The 21895-nt window shown below is 40.0% G+C and overlaps 2 protein-coding genes across 3 annotated transcripts; both read left to right on the forward strand.

Moving 5' to 3' along the window:
• The first annotated feature begins 4032 nt into the window (after positions 1-4032).
• Positions 4033-12969, forward strand: LOC117532700 (cyclic AMP-responsive element-binding protein 3-like protein 3-B). Of its 2 annotated transcripts, none has more exons than XM_034196129.1 (10): positions 4033-4165; positions 5003-5101; positions 5440-5713; positions 7168-7286; positions 8212-8322; positions 8543-8649; positions 10467-10535; positions 11844-11925; positions 12178-12271; positions 12348-12969. In XM_034196129.1, the coding sequence occupies exons 1-10, from the start codon at positions 4145-4147 to the stop codon at positions 12458-12460; spliced, it is 1089 nt and encodes a 362-aa protein (XP_034052020.1). In that variant the 5' UTR covers positions 4033-4144; the 3' UTR covers positions 12461-12969. The 2 variants fall into 2 exon arrangements, with proteins under 2 accessions (XP_034052020.1, XP_034052021.1); XM_034196130.1 differs by having other exon boundaries at positions 8555-8649.
• A 4311-nt stretch (positions 12970-17280) lies between these two features.
• Positions 17281-21231, forward strand: LOC117532583 (relaxin-3 receptor 1-like). The gene is made up of 3 exons (XM_034195929.1): positions 17281-17855; positions 18818-19261; positions 19625-21231. The coding sequence occupies exons 1-3, from the start codon at positions 17658-17660 to the stop codon at positions 20204-20206; spliced, it is 1224 nt and encodes a 407-aa protein (XP_034051820.1). The 5' UTR covers positions 17281-17657; the 3' UTR covers positions 20207-21231.
• The last annotated feature ends 664 nt before the right edge of the window (positions 21232-21895 follow it).

Consider the following 21895-nt stretch of genomic DNA (forward strand, 5'->3'; position numbering starts at 1 on the left):
CTGATCCTTCTGGCTTGTACCCTCATGAAACCATAATGCACAGGCTCCAAATTCATTTTGCTGACTTTGAACCTTTTCCTTATATATTAAAAACATATATATGAGGATTTTTTTTTAACAGTTTAGAGATTCTCAAATTGTATTTTTGTTCACCAAAAACCCTGAGCTGTCACCACAAAGTGTTGAAATCCCTTCAGAGCAGCTTCAGATAGTTAGATTTATCCACAGAATACACTAAAACATCAACATCAGAAAATATAAGAAATAAATATGTTGTTTTCATCTTTACAGTTTATGCAGAGAATGACTGGGGTTTTCGCAGTATAAAACCAGGCTTGAATCTGACCTGTTTGTTTTTGTGTGGCACGTCCTATTTTGGCTTCCTAAAAATTATGTGAAAAGTTTAAATGAAATAGTGGTGGACAAGAATCCAAAGAAAATCAAAAGAAAATATATAATGACTGTTTCCTTCAGATGATTTATTTTAACGTAAATTAGGAGGGAGAAAATAAAATGAATTTTCTTATTTATTTATTTGATATTTACTTATTTATAAGATTTTCCCGTAGAAGTGTTACAACACAACACAGTGGTGAGAGGGATGGAAGGACTGTGTTGATGAAAGTCATTCTCAAAACAAGACGACAAACCATTGATTATAGTTATTCTGTGCTGAAGGAGGTATAACAGCTCCGCCATTCAACACTTGTTCCCCAGTGTGATAATGGTTATTTATGTGTGCGTGCATGTTCATCTTGTGTTACTGCTTGATGAACATATTACGTAAGGTCTGCCCTTTATGGTGAGTATTCTTCAAAACAGTACAAAATAGATGTCCCTAATTATGGCAATAAAGATAAGAAACTGTGAGGCACGGTGAGGTCATTCTGCAACATCGTTCATCAACATTGGTAATAGATGGAACGGCACAGTGTTCTTTTACAAAGACATTAAAAAAAACTGTGAAGATTGTCGAGAAGGACCACTTCGACCATTATGGAGGAAATTGAAATTGAATTCAGTAATCAATCAATCAATCAATATTTATTTATATAGCCCAATATCACAAATGTTACATTTGTCTCAGTGGTCTTCACAGTGTGTACAGAATATCAGTATGACAATACGACACCCTCTGTCCTTAGACCCTCACATCGTACAAGGAAAAACTTCTGGAGAAAACCCACAGTTTAAAGGGAAAAATGGGAGAAACCTCAGGGAGAGCAACAGAGGAGGGATCCCTCTCCCAGGACGGACAGACGTGCAATAGATGCCGTGTGTATAATTGAAAAGATAATACATTTACAACATAGGTAGTCCAAATGTTTGGAAATGCATGTGTGTATAATAGGAAGATGAATCCACGAGGATATCCATCCAGGACCTATGATCCAGGACCACAGCCACGACTCAAGATCCAGGGCTCGCGATCCAGGACACAGGACCGCAGGATCATTCATGTGTCCGGATCCCGGCGTATATAGACACCAAAAATAAAGACATTTGGGGAAGCTGGGTTAATCGGAACATGAGAGTACACAGGTATAGACAGAGAGAAGGAAGAAGTAAGATGTCCCCCGACAAACTAAGCCTATATCAGCAAAACTAGGGGCTGAATCTAATCAGCCCTAACTATAAGCTTTATCAAAAAGGAAGGTCTTAAGCGCACTCTTAAAAACGGATAGGGTGTCTGCCGCCCGAACACAAACTGGAAGCTGATTCCACAAATGTAGAGCTTGATAAGAAAAGGCTCTGGCTCCCATTGTACTTTTAGAGACTCTAGGAACAACCAACAACCCTGCATTCTTGGAACGCAATGCCCTAATAGGACAGTAGGGTATAATGAGTTCTTTAAGGTAAGATGGCGCCTGCCCATTAAGGGCTTTGTAGGCGAGAAGAAGAATTTTAAATGATATCCTGTGTTCTATAGGGAGCCAGTGTAAGGCAGCCAGAACAGGAGTAATGTGGTCCCTTTTCCTAACTTTGGTTAGTACACGAGCTGCAGCATTTTGAATCAGCTGAAGCGACTTGACTGACTTCTTGGTACACCTTGATAATAAGGAGTTACAATAATCCAGCCTTGAAGTAACAAATGCATGGACTAGTTTCTCTGCATCGTTTTGAGGCAAGATATGCCTGATTTTTGCAATGTTACGTAGATGGAAGTAGGCGGTCCTTGAAATTGATTTTATGTGGGCGTTAAAGGATAAATCCTGATCAAATATAACACCAAGATTCCTTACAGTCTCACTGGAGGCCAAATTAATGCCATCCATAGTTAGTATATCTTTAGATAATTTGTTTCGTAGATTCTTCGGGCCAAGTACAATAACTTCAGTTTTGGTCGTGTTTAACATCAAAAAATGTAAGGTCATCCACCTTTTTAAGTCCTTAAGGCAGTCTTGAATTTTATTTAGATGATTCATTTCATCAGGCTTGATTGATAAATATAGTTGAGTATCATCCGCATAACAATGAAAGTTTACAGAATGATTCCTTATAATATTGCCTAACGGAAGCATATATAATGTGAACAAAATAGGTCCGAGCACTGAGCCCTGTGGCACTCCATGGCTAACTTTGGTTTGCATGGAAGATTCATCGTTAACACGTACAAACTGAGAGCGTTCAGATAGATAGGACCTAAACCAGCCTTAAGCAGTTCCCTGTATGCCAACTAAGTGCTCTAGTCTTTGCAATAAGATATCATGATCGATAGTATCAAATGCAGCACTGAGATCGAACAAAACAAGAATAGAGACAAGTCCCTTGTCAGAGGCTATTAGAATGTCATTTGTGACTTTAACCAGAGCTGTCTCTGTGCTATGATGTGTTCCAAAGCCAGACTGAAAATCTTCAAATAAATCATTGTTTTTTAAGTAATCACACAGCTGTTTTGCGACCGCTTTCTCAAGAATATTTGAGAGGAACGGAAGATTAGAAATAGGTCTATAGTTGGCTAAAACCTCTGGATCGAGGTTGTGCTTTTTAAGAAGAGGTTTTATCACTGCTACTTTGAATGATTGTGGAACATAGCCTGATAATAAAGACATATTCATAATATTTAATAAAGAAGTGCTAATTAATGGAAAAACTTCCTTCAACAGCTTAGTTGGAATTGGGTCTAACATGCACGTTGATGGTTTAGAAGAGAGAATCATTGAATTTAATTGTTCAAGGTTTATGGCTGACAAGCATTCTAGTTTACTATCTAGTGTAATATTAGAACTTACGTTTCCGGTAGCTGTTGATAACACTATACTGGTCAAAGGCAAGAGGTCATTAATTTTGTTTCTAAGAGTAACAATTTTATCGTTAAAAAAGCACATAAAATCATTACTACTGAGTGCTATGGGAATAGAAGGCTCAATCGAGCTGTGGCTCTCTGTCAGCCTGGCTACAGTGCTGAAAAGAAATCTTGCATTATTCTTATTCTCATCCATTAATGAAGAGTAGTAGGCTGCTCTCGCTTTACGCAGTGCAGTAAAAGTTTGGCAGACTCAGTTAGAAGTGTGGGAGGATAGTTTCCCAAAATATTATTGATTTTGTCCCTTTACAACAAGGCAGTGTTCATTGGCAAACTAAATTAATGACAATGCAACCCTAAAAACATTGAACTCAAACCACTTTTTTCAACCTCAGACTGCAGCTATATCACAGGGTACACCAACATCAAATCCAATAAACCTGGTCTTTCTGCTGACAGTGACAGATGAGATTTAAAGTGTGACTCCCTCCATCTTCTGCCTTTGAAGCCAATAAAAGAGATTATCTCAAAAGAAAATACCCTGCCCAACAACAAATTAATGTGAAACCACACAGGGAATCAAACCCTTATCTTGAGGACATCAAAGGTCACTCTCTGCTACCTGTGAGCAACTGTGAGTAATGAATCTGTCAGCCAGTCTTCCTTTTGTGGCAATTGGCTCTCTCAGTTGACTGCTAAGCAGCTGATTGGACAGTGATCGGCTGGGTCTGGGGAATACAGTTGTGTGATAAGACCTTTCGACTTTGTCCCTTGCAAAAGTCATTCTTACTAGACGTCAAAGACACATTGAGAAACGTGGTGATCTGGTTGTGTGTTTTCATTCCTGCTGGATAGTTTCACGTTCATTTCATCAGCTGCTGCTTTTATATTGGAATTATGATGCTGAATACAGGCAAGGTGAGAGACTTTAACTTGACAATTGGGTGCAGCTATTGGTTTGTTTGAAAGATAATATTTCAGTCTGATTGGTTTTAAAAAATTGTTTTAAAAGGACAGTTCTCCCAAAAATGAAAACATGGAAATGTTTCCTCTTATCTATAGTGCTATTTATCAATTAGTAGCCTATGGTTTAGGTGTGATTTGCTGAGGTATTCGCCATATAGATGTTTGTTTTCTTTTTACTCATGGAAGTAGATGGCTCTCTGCGTATGGTGCTCAAAGAAGAAGAACAAATATTAATTTCAAAACTCATCAGCAAATTGTCTTTTCCGAAATCATGTCCGGGGTACTCAAGATAAAACACAGGCCTTGTTCTGAGCAGTTTCATGTAGGAACTATTTTTTTTTCAAATGCAATACACATGAAATTGAGTGAACTGTGTTTTGCATTGAGTAACTGGGTACGGATTTATGGAATTTTTGGCCAAAGTATTTTTTTGGCACTTTGAATACCACAAGCCTAGTGTCATCTTCTTCCATTATATTTAAGAGAAGGCAGACCTTTTTTAGGCCAATATCTCCAACACTTGGCAACCAAAACACCAGACATCTAGACTGATAAACAGCACTACAGGAACGAGTCAATTGTGTATTTATAATTCAGAGGTTGAATCATCTCTTAAATAGATGTTTAATTCATATTAAGGTAAGAAGTCTTGAATTGGCCATAACTGAATATATTAGTTATTTGAAAGTAAGCAGTAAGAGCACACAGGCTATAAATACAGCTTTTCCTCAGAGAAACAATGAACACCTCCACTTCCAACACATTACTCAGAGCCTTTATTTGATTCAGGTGCACGGCGGCATTGACCTCATTGACCTGCTGCTCAGGAACACGGATGAAACCACCGGTTGTCACAGCAACCAACCATGGACTATCGAAAATAATGAAGTGAGTATGGAATCATCCTGTTGGCTACTGGGCAAACCACTCCGGAGAAAGCGTGATCCCAGCCACAAATATCATTATGAAAATATGAACATGGTCTGTATTTTCAATAAGGGCCGAGTGTTATTGAGCTCTGTTATCTGGGGAGCTCATTCAGTTTCATTATGTCTCTCTTTATGGTTGAAAACTGAGACTGGTATGAACAAAAAGGGCTGGTATGTTTACGTCGTGTCTGTGCTCATTTGTGTCAATTTGATTATCTGAATAAATAAGCTATCAAAAAGTGGTGTTGCCATGGGATGAAGCTTACATACCCTCCTCCTCCTCATCCTCCTCCTTAGACCCAGAGCCCCAGGGGAAGTTCTGCTGATGACTTCCTGGACACCCTGCTGGGGCGGAGCGACTCCTCCTCGGCTCCAGCGTCCCCCCTGTGGTCACCCTGCACCATCGACAGCGGCATCAACGAGGACGCCTCGACAGAGCACAGAGAGGGCCTTCCCCCCCACTTATGCACAGCTTTCCCAGCCTTTGACCTGTCGTCTTTCCCACAGCCTGCACTTCCAGAGAACCAGCCATCACCAAATGAAAGAAACTCGGACGTTTCCATTGATCTAGGTAAGAAAAGATCAGATCAAATGATAATTTGTATGAATACTGGTAATTAATATCAAAAGAAAGTCTGTTGAACTTGAAAATACAGTGAGCCGTGAAATAATGAGATTGTCTCAAAAGCGAGTTTAAATATCATGTGATGATAAAAACCAGGGTGAGCCAGGGCATTGGACAGACAAGAATAAATTAATTTGTGTTACTATTAAAGAATAATGAGAGCTAATTAAAGATAATAGTCTTTTCAGAGAGCAATCATTTGGTTTTCCCATTTTTGTTACTTCTTCACGTAAGGAGTTTGTCTTTTGAGAACAGCTAATTGAGAACAGCTTTTGAGAACAGCTTTTGAATGATAGTCCCCTTTCACAATGCTGAATATTGAAGCTTCAGTGCTAAAATACTTTGAAATCGACTGAATATCTGCAAATCTGGGTGTCAAAATCGACAGTGCTTTTAAATTAGATAAACAGATAAACTCTGTGGTTAAATCCAGTTTTTATCACTTGAGGCTCCTGTCCAAAATTAAACCGGTTTTATCCTTTTTAAACTTTGAGCGTGTAATTCATGCCTTTGTTTCAACTCGTTTAGATTATTGTAATGCACTTTATGCCGGCCTAAATAAGATTACGCTGGCCCGCCTGCAGCTTGTACAAAACGCTGTGGCGCGGCTGCTTACAGGAACCCGCAAGTTTGACCACATCACACCAGTTCTGGCTTCACTCCACTGGCTTCCTGTCCATTTTAGAGTCCATTTTAAGATTTTATTGTTTGTTTTTAAATCTCTTAATGGGCTGGCCCCAGAGTACATCTCCGACCTCTTACAGGTGTACACCCCCTCAAGGGCTTTGAGGTCGGCTGATCAGCTGCTGCTTGTAGTCCCAAAAACAACAAAAAAGACCAGGGGAGACCGAGCGTTCTCATCGGTAGCCCCCAGGCTCTGGAACGAGCTGCCCCCTCAGGTTAAATTGTCGCCCACTCTTGAAGTTTTTAAGTCCCGCCTAAAAACCCACCTATTTTCCCTCGCTTACCGCAGTCTGAGCTATGTCTTACCTATTTGTATGCTTTTACTGTCTGTCCATAGCCTTTATGTGCCTTGTATTTATTCTTATGTGTGCTTTTTTATCTTTTCTTATGTGTGCTTTTTATCTATTCGTGTAATATTATATTTTATTATAATGTTATGTTCATTGTGAAGCACTTTGGCAAACCCTCTGTTTTTAAACTGTGCTATATAAATAAAGTGGATTGGATTGGATTGGATTGAATAAACCAATTCAGCCCCAACACAAATATATCAAACACAGAAAAAACTGTGACACATTTTTGCAAAGAACAGCAGGCTGCAGCAATCAAAGAGTTATGATTCAAGACAAAGACAAAACCTACAAATGGTGTGCTTTGTTTGATACACATGGGGCAATTTTGTGAACCACCTGCTGTTTTACTGCTTCAATCTGCAGGCTGGGAGTCCGATGACCTTCAAGAGCAGTTTGGCATTGCACACTACCTCACTACGAGCCAAACCTCCACTCAGACTCTCACAGTGAAGGACCTGCTGCTCTCTAGCCCAGGACAGACAGTAAGCAATGTGCCCACCAGGGGAAATCTTTGTGTGTTGCATTCTCATAATATTCTGTGTGGTGTTTTAAAGGGGCCCTATTGTGCTAAATTTCAGGTTCATATTTGTATTTTGTGCCTCTACTGTGACATGTTTACCTACTTTAATGTTCAACAAGCTCTTTATTTTTATCTCATACTGCCTGTGCTGCAGCACCTCTTTTCACCCTCTGTCTGAAACCAGAGTCCAGTCTGCTCTGATTGGTTAGCTGACCGGCTCTGTTGTGATTGGTGAACAGCTTAGAGATGTCCCGCCCCTCAGCCACGTACAATGTGTTGAAGCACTAGCCAATAGAAGCGCAAGTGTAACGTAGTGATGTCACTATGTTATTGAAGTGAACAAAGGAGTTTGTGGGAGGGAAACTCCCTCTGGAGGGAACTTTGGGATTTTTTGCATGCCAAAAAACCCTATATAACACACTACATGAAACTTGAGTAGTCTCATTCCCGGTATATTTTTTATAACCAATGTAACCCTTCAAAAGTATATTGTCTTTTTGGAGAAAAATACAATTAGCCTATTTTAAAAACAACACATTTCAATACACAATTAATTAATTAATTAAGAAGTATTGTACATGCAATTTCCCTACTGTCATAACGACATTGTTTTCAGCAAGCCTATAATATACTGCAAAAAATAATTCATTAAATTCAGTTGGCTTTTGGTTTTGATGTGCTAGCTCAAGATTTAGAAAGTATCAGTGTTAATAACAAAGAAATAATAACTAACTGAACAGTTCACTGCTATTCTTTGTAATTTGACTAGAGACATGAGTAAAGAGCATCCTTTGCGCCAAATATGTTATGAACTGGTCCAGTGTTTTGTCTAGGTAAACTGTACAGAGAGTCACCTTAAGTGGTATATTCTGTCATCTGGTTCACAGGCGCTGCAATATCCCCAGCATTGCCTGCAGGAGCTTATACTAAATGAGGATGAGAAGAAGCTTCTGGCTAGAGAAGGGGTGAACTTACCCGGAAAACTGCCCCTGTCCAAGGTACATGAGCAAGAAACATACAGTACTGTATGTAGGGCAGGAATCTTTCCACATTCACTGCCTCCTCTGTTTCTGGCACACACATGCATGACTCAAAATCTGTACAATGTTTGAAAACCTCTGCCAGTTTCTCCCTGCTAAACCAGTTTCCCCTCACTTACTCGTTCGTCTTTATTCTCTCTCATCCCTATCCACCCATATGTTTCATCACCCTGACAAGTTTGAAGAGAAGATTTTGAAGAAAATCCGTCGGAAGATCCGCAACAAGTGCTCAGCTCAAGAGAGTCGGAAGAAGAAGAGGGAATATGTTGATAGTCTGGAGGGAAGGTAGGAGCCAGCTGCACTAAAGCAACATCACTTGTTTTCTCAGAATACATTGGCCTAGAAATTGAACTTTGATCTGTAATAATTTGTTGTGCTCTGTAGCACTCTATAATGAGCCTGGTTTTTCACAACATTACCAAACTGCTGCATGGATTGGATTGGAACATTTCCATGAAAAGCTTCTCAGACTTGCGGAGAAACTCAAAGCAACAGAATTTGCTGGTTGGGAATTTAAAAATAGACAAAAGCATGGCAGTAGCTGTGATGGCTGAACTAACCTGAGAGACTCAGATACTTACACAAGGTTTTTCAAAAGAAAAGGGTAATAAAGCTGTACCCAAAGTAAATGGATAACTGGGGAATTCAGCACAGAAATATCAGACTTATGTTGCCAAAAGCAAAACACAAGAGATATGGAACAATATTTTTTCTAAAGTATCCACATATATTTTTAACAGACACTATAAATGTAAATTATTCAAAGCGCACTCTGGTACAACTGAAAAGCTGTCTACTGTCCCTGCCAACAAAATTAAATGATAGCTCTAGAGTCACAAAAAGGCAGATGTTTCCAAAACAAATCACACGTGTATTATATAAAGTGTTGAATAAAACAAGTGAGAGAATATAATGAGTACAGAGGCCTGTTTGTACTAGCACATTGTTAAACGCAACTTATTTTAGTATTTATTTAAGGGAAATAGAACATGTTGTGGATTGATATATCTATAATACAAACTAACAGAAAAAGATTGTTCAGTCTTGTGAGGCCAACATATTCATACTTCTGAATATTTAAAAAACCGTAGCTCAGGGCTGACATATGAGTATTGAACAATCTCAGAATGTGTGGGTTTTCCAGCACATCAGAACAATGTACATACACAGTGCAGCTGTGAGCTTTCTTTGTCTGATGTGGGGACACTTGGACAGAAAACAACATGTAGTATAATAGCCAGCAGCACAAAAGAGGAGCTGTGCTCTGTGTTAGATTAATTGGAAGTTGAGGATGCTGCTTGGTTGCAACAGACCCCCAACAGAGGTGCAGGAGGTTTTGCCAAGAGCTCAGTAAAGTCCTCCTCCTCCTCTACCTCCTGGCAGTGAAGATCAAGTCTCGTCACAGCCAACCTCACTAAATGTGTTAAAATGTCTTTACATTTGTTAATCCTGCACATTGGCTATTTCTTCCCATCACACCTACAGAAAAACAAGGTTTCCCATGACAGTGATTCATGTCAGAAAAGTAGCGTTACCCTGAATCAATCAACATTTAGTTATAATTACATTGAAAGTCTTAGAACAGCATGTGTGTTTCTACCTTTGGTCAGACACAAATGCATATTTGCGCTGACAGCAGGGCCTCAAAGTGGCCAAACATACCTTGTGCATGTCACTTTTTAAAATCGTGTTTATTTTATAGGAGCTTTAAATATCTGATAGAGTGCCACCAACACTAATTTAAGCATGAGCTTTGTTGTCGCTGGACGTCATGAGGAGATTTTCACCCAATGAGCAGGGTCAGCATATGTTGGAAATGATGCATGCAGAGCATAACACATGGCATCATTATCAGTCGTGGTTCAGCTCAGATAACACCATAATAGAGTGTGACACACTGTGATAAACAAAGCAAGAGCAAACAGCAGAAGAAGAAAAAGGAGGGTGTTCACTAGATGACAGAATGAGGTGCGAGAAAACCCTCAGCACACGGTTATTGGCATTGGATAAACATAGAGGGGACGATCTAACATCATAACAAAAATATTCTATGTTTTTTTTATATTTATATCTCCCCTCTTCTCTGCTGTCTCTTTCTGTAGGATGTCCGCATGTAGTGCTCACAACCTCAAGCTGCAGAGAAAGATCCAGCAGTTGGAGGAGACCAACAGGTGAGTCCTCAAATCTTCTCATAAATTGTTTTGTCTGACCAACAGTCCAAATACATTTAATCTATGGTGAATTAGAAGCAAACTAAATCAGCACATTTCAAACCGTTAGCTGCTTGTCCATGTTTTATCTTTGTTTTTGCCCTTATTTCTTGAAAGCCATTGGATTTGTTTTTATGTAGCTTAATTAAATGTCTCTTTTCTGCCTTTGATGCGTTTTGGAGTATATCTTTCAGAGTTTCATTTCTAATTTTGTGCCCGGCCCTTCACTCTCCAGAAGCTGCCAACCTGCATATGAAAACGTTCAACTTCTTTTCAAACAAGACTGACTAGGCTAAGTGCACATTTTCCAGAATACAAAGCCCATCCAATTATGCAGTAAAACCTCACAGTGTTCTCTGACTTTTCTTTCTCTCCATCCTGCCAACTCATTATGCTGCTTTCTTTCTGAAGCTGGCAGAGTGCTTTATGAGTTGAAACAAAACGTGATAAGAGGTCATTTTCCTGCACTTTTCTGCCACACGCTGTTCTACTTTCAGTTTCTTTTAAGTTGCCATTGTTCCCGGACACTGAAAAAAATAAGCCTAACAAAATCCCAGAAACATGCAGGTACAACAGGTACAACTCTTACTACTTTTAAATCCAGGCTGAAGGCTTTTTAAAAAAAATTTTAAATGGATATATTCAGGCTTAGTATTTTTAGGGTTAAAGTCCCCTACGTATATTGGAGTTAAAGTCCCCTACGTATATTGGAGTTAAAGTCCCCTACGTGTGCCGTTTTGGTTTCAAGACCCTGGTTCACGGAGGACACCCACAAAGTCCTAGAAAAGACAACTTAAACTTAACTAGGCCTATGTGCATTTAAAAAAGAGGAATAGTTTCGGTGAAAACTAAAAGGTACCATGGGGTCAGATTATAATTTTCCAAAGGGGGGTTTGTTTAGCATGAAACACTGGAAATAACTAAAGGACACATTAAACAAGAAAGTAGAAAGAAAGGGAAGTGATAGAAAACTATTGCTGCTAAAAAGTTAGCAATGATAGAGAGTCAGACCTAAACATTTCAGATGTGTGTATCTCTTTTATTCATGTATCTTTGCTTTTAAATGAGTGTTTTTAAATGTCATGTCATAATATGTTTCTTCAGTCTATTAATGTCTTTCATTTTTGTAAAGTACTTTGAATTACCTTGTGTTGAAAGGTGCTATATAAATAAACTTGCCTTGCCTATTTTTCAAAAAGAAACCTGTGTCCCCTAGCGGGAAACTTGTACAAAGTTTCAATCTTCTTCCTGTGTGTATTTGCATTGCAGTGATCTGCTGGAGCAGCTCAGCCGCCTGCAGGCTCTCGTTCCTAACGGCTCCGGCAAAACACACAGAGGGACCTGCATCCTGGTGAGATATATTACTCAACATTACATTAGTTTACACCACTGACTATTTGCTCTGACGGCATAATCTGCAAAAACTAAATAGGAAGATACAAGTGAAGATATATACCGTATTATCTTTTAGACAAAACGTTATGTAGGTTATGCCTAATACGTTGTACATCTATTTAAACAACTATCAATTTTTATTTTTCCCTTGCATCCTGTAATTTCCCTCTGTCTTCTGTTTTGGTCTGCTCTCTTGCTTTATGTCCAGGTTTTGCTCCTGTCCTTCTCCCTCCTCATTCCTTCAAATCTTCAACCAGACCCCTACAGTCAACCGAGCCAAGGAGAGTACACACAAACCAAAGGTGTGTATACACTACTCTCACTTTCTCTAAAACACACACAAACACCAACTCCTCTCTGCCACATCTCTGCCCTCAGTTCCGTCCCGCAACCTGCAGTCAATGGATGAAGGGCGGGGAGTCCCTCCTGTTTCTCTCTGCTCCGTCTCCAGGGGCGTTGAGGCCCTGTGCCGAATGATGGAGAAACTTTGACGCTGAACACATCCCCCCATGATCACAAGCATGGGGAAAATCACTGATTTACACGGGACCCCCAGGGAGAAAGACAAGCAATAGAAAAGCAGACTTGCTTGCATGCGCAGCATCCAGATGAGCAGTCTGAATAATTTTCAGCGTCCATTTCCCACTGCAGAGACTGAATGAAGTGTTATGGTGCACTTGCCATCTGCTCCAAAGCACAAGTAGCTAGTTAAAAAATGTAACTGAAATTCACCCTCTCACTCAGATTGAGGTCGGCCAGGAGGTCATCTAAACATTTCTAATTCTTCATTATGCCTGGAAAATGGAGCCTAGTGGAGCATGTATTATATACATGATACTGCAAAATGTATGACATTTTAAAAAACACAATTGTGTACTATACTACTACTGTATTTGAATACTTACTTTGAATGTACGTCTTATCAGAAATGATTTGCATTTTGTAACGCTTCAGTGCAATGCTGACAAAGCACAAGAGAATTAAAAGTTTACTGAAATAAGCTCGATGAGTTCAATACACACATTAGGGGTATCAATCAATCAATCAATCAATGTTTATTTATATAGCCCAATATCACAAATGTTACATTTGTCTCAGTGGACTTCACAGTTTGTACAGAATATCAGTATGACAATACGACACCCTCTGTCCTTAGACCCTCACATCGTACAAGGAAAAACTTCCGGAGAAAACCCACAGTTTAAAGGGAAAAATGGGAGAAACCTCAGGGAGAGCAACAGAGGAGGGATCCCTCTCCCAGGACGGACAGACGTGCAATAGATGCCATGTGTAAATTGAAAAGATAATACATTTGCAACATAGGTAGTCCAAATGTTTGGAAATGCATGTGTGTATAATAGGAAGATGAATCCACGAGGATATCCATCCAGGACCTATGATCCAGGACCACAGCCACGACTCAAGATCCAGGGCTCGCGACACAGGACCGCAGGATCATCCATGACTCCGGATCCCGGCGTATATAGACACCAAAAGAAAGACATTTGGGGAAGCTGGATTAATCGGAACATGAGAGTACACAGGTATAGACAGAGAGAAGGAAGAACTAAGATGTCCCCCGACAAACTAAGCCTATATCAGCAAAACTAGGTGCTGAATCTAATCAGCCCTAACTATAAGCTTTATCAAAAAGGAAGGTCTTAAGCGCACTTTTAAAAACGGATAGGGTGTCTGCCGCCGAACACAAACTGGAAGATGATTCCACAAATGTGGAGCTTGATAAGAAAAGGCTCTGGCTCCCATTGTACTTTTAGAGACTCTAGGAACAACCAACAACCCTGCATTCTTGGAACGCAATGCCCTAATAGGACAGTAGGGTATAATGAGTTCTTTAAGGTAAGATGGCGCCTGCCCATTAAGGGCTTTGTAGTCGAGAAGAAGAATTTTAAATTATATCCTGTGTTCTATAGGGAGCCAGTGTAAGGCAGCCAGAACAGGAGTAATGTGGTCCCTTTTCCTAACTCTGGTTAGTACACGAGCTGCAGCATTTTGAATCAGCTGAAGCGACTTGACTGACTTCTTGGTACACCCTGATAATAAGGAGTTACAATAATCCAGCCTTGAAGTAACAAATGCATGGACTAGTTTCTCTGCATCGTTTTGGGGCAAGATATGCCTGATTTTTGCAATGTTACGTAGATGGAAGTAGGCGGTCCTTGAAATTGATTTTATGTGGGCGTTAAAGGATAAATCCTGATCAAATATAACACCAAGATTCCTTACAGTCTCACTGGAGGCCAAATTAATGCCATCCATAGCCTCAGAAGGGGAAAGATGACTGTTTCATATGTTGTTCATTAAAGGTTCCACAAACATTCATGCAAAGAAGCCAGAAACGTATGAAATACTGCAGTCAAGATCTGGAAAAAGTACACAGGGTGCAGGCTAAACGATGATAAACATTCAGAGGATTTTTATTTTTTAAAACGATAAAGCAATTTTGAGAAAAATCTAGCAAAAATATGTTTTTCTTTTTAAACTGTAACACTATTTTTTTTACTTTCAGTGTATATAATATAGATACTTTATATATGTACTGCAGTCTGCAGCTATGTAATACTTTCAGCATAGCAGGGGGACTTACTTAGAGAGTTAGCTCAATACATTTGTCTGTATTGCTCCAAAGAATAATAAAAAAGGTGAACACTAAATGTCCTTTGTCAGCCGAGAACCTACAAGAGAAACTGAAATTAAGGCTACGGGAGCTCTAAGTGATATTAAATGTGGTTTCTAATAAAAAATGATTAGAAAAAAGCACACAACCTTTTAGTATTCTTTCTTCTGCTGTGGTTAAAACTAATCATTTAGCACTTTAGATTGAATAAGGTCTTACATAGTCCATGCCGGCTAGTAGCCGTATACATCAAAAATAGAGGCCTACTTACTTTCCATGCTTTATATTTACCTTGACTAGAGAAAAATGTAGATGTAAAAAATAGTGTCTGGTAAAGCTTCAGCAAAATGCAAATGAGAAGCTTCACAGTGAGTCAGACTCAAACTATATCTGCATTTCCATCCATCTCAATAGGCCATAAAGAAACTCTCAACAAACTAGTTAAACTAGTTTAAAAGTTGCTCCTAATCGCTTGTGGAGCCAGACAAATAAATGTGGATGAGAACAAAAAGCTTCCAACTGTCTTGAATGGATTTCAAATCAATCAACATACAGTAGCCTACATCTTAAAATGCAAGGGAAAGATTTATGCTGCTTGAAAAATATACTCTTTCTTACAAATGGCTGACAAAAGCGGGGCGTTGTGTGAATACCTAAAGTGATTTTTAAAAAATAGTACATATCAGAAACACACATAAATATCTCTCTTTTGCTGGCACTCTCCCAAAGACGGAACAATGATTACAATAATTTCTTTTATACCTTTCTAAAAATACCATCCTGTGTAATTTACCTTAACATGCAGGAATATTGAAGGGAATATTTGGACAAAACATCAAAGAGGAGGATTAGCTTGTTCCATTCAAAATGTCAAAACAATAAACCATATGGCAAGCATAGCAAACACCTACACAAAGAAAGCACTGCGTGAATTAGGCCGACTGGTTGTTGATTTCATCGTGAGCAACAACATATCCAACAATCCATTCACCTTAGAGCAGGGGTCTCCAACCTTTCTTCATCTGAGAGCTACTTTGAAAAAATGAAAGTGGCCAAGAGCTACTTGCATCACATCGCTTACATTTATTCACATAGCACTCATCAGTTGAATTAAGCTATAGTTTTGTACACGTGTGAAATTGCAATACCTAAAGCTTATCACAAATCTTAACTTCACATCAAAGTCCAAGAAAACGACAATTTCTCACATATAATTATGGCCTAAGTACATCACTGAGAATGTACATAAATGTCCTTAATCACCACCTGACAAGCTATAGCACTTATGGTAAAATAAGTGCATTCACTCTTTTTTACAGTCAGTGAGATGAATGGCGCTGCATGGAGTCCACCATAGGTGTATGCTGAAGTGGACCCACTTAGGTTCACTCTAATAGTCATTTAATTGTTCATCAGTCAGCCTTGTTCTGTATTTAGATTTCATGACATTCATGTCAGAAAAAGCTGCTTCAAACAGGTAGAACAGAACCAAATAAAGCAGACATGTTCAGTGCTACTTGGTGAATGTTCTTATAGTTTTCTGGGTCTACAAGGCTCCAGAAATGTTCTGAGTTTTACTGAGACTTAAGCTGAACATGATTTTGGAGACGTATAACCTCCATCTCCATCTCCACAGGATTGACACTGAACAGTTCAGCCATCTTTTTCTTCTTCGTCTTGACATTCAATTATAAACCATAATAAATCAATTGTATAGGTCTAACCTCCCTATATCTGTGTGTGAAATTGCTCCATCCTCAAAAACAAAAAACTAATACTTCTGCAGTCTAGCTGCAGCTTCAACGGTCTTCTGTTAAAAAAGGGAGTATTTACAGCATTATAAAAACAAAAATAGTGCATGTGGGTGCACACTTATTCTCTGTCTTACTGTTACATAAATCCAATGAATGTATGAGATTAAGTTAGCTTCATCATATCGCAAACAGTGATTAAGTGAATAATAAAGTTTCTATCGGGTCACTATCAGCCTGTCGCTCATTATTTTCATGGATGGGGCGGGGTTTGGTGGAACGGAGAGGAGACAGTGATCGCGGAAGCTTTCCTCCTGCATTCACAAACTTTACACAAGTATTTATCAACTGAAAATAGCAAGAGGAAGAGGACATTCATACTCTGCAATCCAAGACTTGATTAAATCCACCAAAAACCTGACATGATGATAACGAGTGTTTTTCAAAAAACACAAATCCCTCCCTGTGTGTCTCTGAGCCGCAGCGACAGGGCCTGATTCAGAGCGGGTCATTCTGCTGTTGGTTCTGGACTGGTGTTGGTGGAGAAAGCAGACTGTGGTGTCGTTGGGGTGTCGCTGTGCCGCTGTCACGTCTGTTAATGACCTGACCTGTTGATCTCTGCGTCACCGGCCAATTTGATATTCGTGTAATTCTAAAATCAAAAAACGTTATTGTCCAGCCGCAGCCGCAAAATCAAGAAGCAACCTTACAACGCTATAATCGATAATCGAGCGGCGAGCTACTGAAAAGCTGCCCGCGAGCTACCGGTAGCTCGCGATCGACGTGTTGGAGAGCCCGCCTTAGAGCAAACAGAATTCAGAAAACAGACTTTTTTGGTAATGAATCAGACTGCTAAAGGGTCTTCTTCAACATCTTTTCCCTTTGAAAAAAAACAAGCCTGAATGTACGTTTTAATAAAAACAGATCAGAGAACTGGCTTTAAAACCAGTTTTATAGTTAGTGGAGTTTCATTTGTATCGACTGTAATGATCATACGACTAACCACTTGTTGTAATATTGCGCGCTCATGCAGTGCACCGTCGCGCGCCTCAGAGACTATAAAAGCATCACGGACAGTTCGATGTGGCTGCATAACGGAACACTTCAGCTTGTATGTCATATGTCAACGTTTTTTAAAGTAAAATGCTAGTAAGTTAATAAATTATGCAACTCTGAGGCTTGACTAACTACAGGACAAGGGGGGTTTATGCATCCACACCTGCGCACCAACACTGTGGAAGTAAGTGAAAGAGGAGGATAACACCGCCGCTAATACAGAGAAGCGGTCTCTTGCGCAGCAGCATGCAGAGCAACAGCAGCGCCTCCGGACCGCTGGCCGCTCTGTGCGGGGCAGAGGACGAGAGCGAGATCTCCAAACTTGTGAGCACTTCGGGAGCAGCCTCTAATCTCGCAGATTTTAACCTCTCACTGAACTGCTGGCTCCACATCCTCTCCAAGGAGTCCTCGCTGGACCTGCACGCAGACAGCGCAAACCTGGCAGTAGGTGAAGCTAAGGATTTCTTATAACTATGAATTAATAAAATACATCTATAATTTTATTTCGCACGAATCACCTCAGAAGACCATGCACAGGGTAAAAAAGTCAAGGTCACACTGAACTAATTAAAGAAATACAATGAAGTAGCATTACTACTAATTGGTGAAGTAGCTTTTTTATTCCTAAAGATAGGAGCCAAATTAGTATTTAGCCGTTGTTTATTATTTATATTATTATCATTTAGCTGGATGTGGTTAATGGAATTACCTGTGGTGTGTTGTTGAAAAAGAGCATGACTGCTCAGATATTATCTATATGCATTAGTTATTGTTTAAAAAAAATAAACATCTTAAAACTTTGACTTTAGGACCTACTCTTCTCTGGAAGGCCTCACAGCAATGAGCCAAGTTTAGCCTCTTAGCAACACCATTTATTAGAAACTTGGTTGCTAAAGAATCAGTAGAAACCAAGTTTCTATAGTATAGATACACTATAGTTATTATATATGTCAACTTACTTGACTGTACTATTTTTACAACTTCTTAAAGAAATACTGCATTTTAGTTATATTTAAAGTGAACTTAAAAGGCATATACAATCTTATTCATTATAATGTATGTATTAACTACATATTTTTGACTGTATTATGAATATATTTCACATGTTTTAATAGTTATCGGAAAAATGTATTGAAATATACTTGTTCTTAAAAAGGTACTGCATTTCTTAGTTAAATGCGTACTTATATATTCAGTCAACTTAAATATATTTCATCATATCTTTAGTAGCACTAATAGTAGGCCTACATTTAAAAATAGCAAACTTTTAGTTTAATCGCGTGCACATGGAAACAGCTACGAATATTATCCTTGCTATTGATAGAAAGTGCTGAAAGGATGCATGTTGTTTTTGATTTAATTTCCTTGTGTGAACCAAAATAAAAATGATTATATGTGTTTGTCAGGTACGAGTTGTCATCGCCTTGGTGTACCTGGTGGTGTGTGTCCTGGGGCTTGTGGGTAACCTCCTGGCTCTGTTCCTGCTCCACTCGCGCCGCTCGGGCCAACACCACTCGTCTATCGACTGCTTCGTGATGAGCCTGGCGCTGACAGACCTCCAGTTCATCCTCACCTTGCCCTTCTGGGCCGTGGACACCTTGCTGGACTTCCGCTGGCCCTTTGGCCGGGTCATGTGCAAGATCGTGAGCTCGGTCACCACCATGAACATGTACGCCAGCGTCTTCTTCCTCACCACCATGAGCGTGACCCGCTACCACTCTCTGCTCACCTCGATGAAGATGAGGAGCCCCAAGGTCGCTAATGCTCGTGCCAAGTGGGCCAGTTTAATTATTTGGGTGGTGTCACTGGTGGCTACGCTGCCTCATGCTTTCTACTCCACCACAGTCCAGGTTTGTTGCATTTACACTTAGACCGATTTAAATTGCAGCAATACAAACTTTTTGTTCAAAAGTTATCAGCCACATACAGGTGGTTCAAAAGGGCCTCCTCAACCAACTATTGGTTTTATCCTCTATTCACACGGTGTAAAGAATCACCATTAAAAGAAGGTGACCCTGACCACTAGTGACCGTATTAACAATCATTCTGTTGCCTAAACTTAACAAAGTTGTTTTTTATGTTGGAAATGTGACTGTTAATTCAAATTGAGCGTTAATGACTGAAATCACAAATGTAACTGGCTGTGTAACGTTCAAAATATGTGTTCTGTTGGAGGGAGTTAGCAAACCTGTTATGTTGTTTTTGTGTTAAAGGTGTCTACAGATGAAGAGCTGTGCTTAATGCGCTTCTCTGACTCCGACTCAGGTTACTGGGATCCTCAAGTCCTGCTTGGACTTTATCAAACACAAAAGGTTCTCCTTGGATTTGTAATTCCCTTGACCGTGATCTCTGTGTGCTACCTCCTTCTACTGAGGTTCATCCTGAGCCGACGCATCGTAGGAAGCATGGAGAGTGGGACCCTCACAGAGAGGTCAGAGTGTGAGAGAGGACGCCACCGCCGCCACCGCTCCAAAGTCACCCGCTCCGTAACAATCGTAGTTCTGTCATTCTTCAGCTGCTGGCTGCCTAACCAGGCTCTCACTCTGTGGGGGGTGCTGATCAAATTTGACTTGGTCCCCTTCAGTAAAGCCTTCTACAACGTCCAGGCCTACGCCTTCCCCCTGACTGTGTGTTTAGCTCATGCAAACAGCTGTCTCAACCCCGTGCTCTACTGCCTGATCCGAAAAGAGTATAGAGCAGGACTGAAGGAGCTCCTGCTGAGCGTGTCCCGCTCCGTCCGAAATGTTCTCAATAGGACTCTGAGAGGGAGGAGAGTGGAGGAAATCGTCATGTGATTTACTCTACATGTGGTTAATACACTTCGCTTGCTTGCTGAGCATTGAGAAAACTGATACCAACCTCATGTTTGTAAGCTTAATATGATGCTACAGCCAGCTCCGGAAACGGAGGGAGAGCTAGCTTCTAAAGGCCCACTAACTAACACATTTGGTCTCATTTGGTCACTTTACCCTTGCAAAAACGAAGCGAAAAGATGACAATCTCTCCAATTACTGTTACTGTGTATTTGTGCCTCTCTCTCTGTGAACTAATATAAGGCCACAGCTAAAATGTAGGTGCATGATTTCCAAAAGAAAGCAGCAAGCCAATTAGTGAAGTGTTCACATAACTGTGCACAAGCAGATATGCAGTGGAAAGGCCGGTTTCCCAGTTTAAAGCTAAACTAATGAGGTGACCAGTGAGCTTTCAAGGTGCTGGACAGCTGACTTCATTACTTTTCTACAGAACCAGGCTAGCCATTACCTCCTTTTTCTATTCTTTGTTCTTAGAACACTCCAGTGCAAAGGCACATCTCCCAAGATGTCAAACTGTTGTGTGCCAAATTGACTTTGGTGCCATTTTTTAATCATGTTGCCGTGTGACACTATTGTGTCATTATTTTACATTTGCACAGAAACCTGAACAGCAGGGTTAGGGTTAGAGTTAGGGTTAGTTCATTATTTCCGTTTTCCCACTTTGGAACTGATCTCCTTGATGACAACTACAATCTTGGAAACGATCAAACCCCTGATTGAGCCCACTCTTAGTGACAATGGCAGCAAACAAAATACCATGTGTTGTTTGAAAAATGTTAACCTGTAAAGTTATTTTTTTACTTTGCATCTCAGACGCCTACATATGCCATCATTAGGACGGTTTGTTCATTTTCACTATTGATGTGTTTAATATTTGTGTAATTGTTGCTAAGTCAATAAGGACACTACAGTTAAAGCATGAACCTGTCGTCTTTCGTGTCTCTCTGCCTTGCCGTGCCACCGTGAGTCGTTTTGTAACTGCCCAGATGTAATGTGACATTAAATAAAATGAGAGGACAAAAGAGTCGAGTGACGTCTCTGGAAAGTTAATCTCGTCTGAAGTCAAAACAGCCTCAAAATGTGAAAACAAGGAAAATTAGTCACACACACAAAAGCAACCCTGCATCTTTGCCCTTTTGCAACCTTTAAAGTCTGAACAAGGATAACCATCTTCAGCTGACAAATAAAACACACACACACACGTCTCTCCCTGGACTGCTCTGCTGGTGCTAACAAAGTCAACATATCACCTGGGAACCAGCTGTCATTCACAACAAGCATTCGTCTGAAAGTCATCACAGTTTTCTTGTTTAAATTGCTGCACTGCATTGTGGTTTGCCGTGTTGTGAAAAGAAAAGCGCATGCATCAACAAAAGACTCCAAACTCAGTACAAATTATAAAATAAACCAATACTAAACTTGTAAGGATTGAGCAGGATATTACAGTATGTGCTGTTGATTATCACTAACTGTACACAATCTGAATTGGAGGATGTTTTTGCAGTGGAAAGGCCAATGCCATGTCAAGGTCTTAAACAATCCTCACTGAGAGGATGCTGGTGAAAGCTCAACCACTTTGCACAGGCTCATCATGCAGACTGTGACAGAGACGGTGACTCAGCTGCTACTCTCACTTAGTATGAACGCTTTCAACTAGAACTTGCAGCCGTA

The sequence above is a fragment of the Gymnodraco acuticeps genome, unplaced genomic scaffold, assembly GCF_902827175.1.
Source record: "Gymnodraco acuticeps unplaced genomic scaffold, fGymAcu1.1, whole genome shotgun sequence".
NCBI lineage: Eukaryota > Metazoa > Chordata > Actinopteri > Perciformes > Bathydraconidae > Gymnodraco > Gymnodraco acuticeps.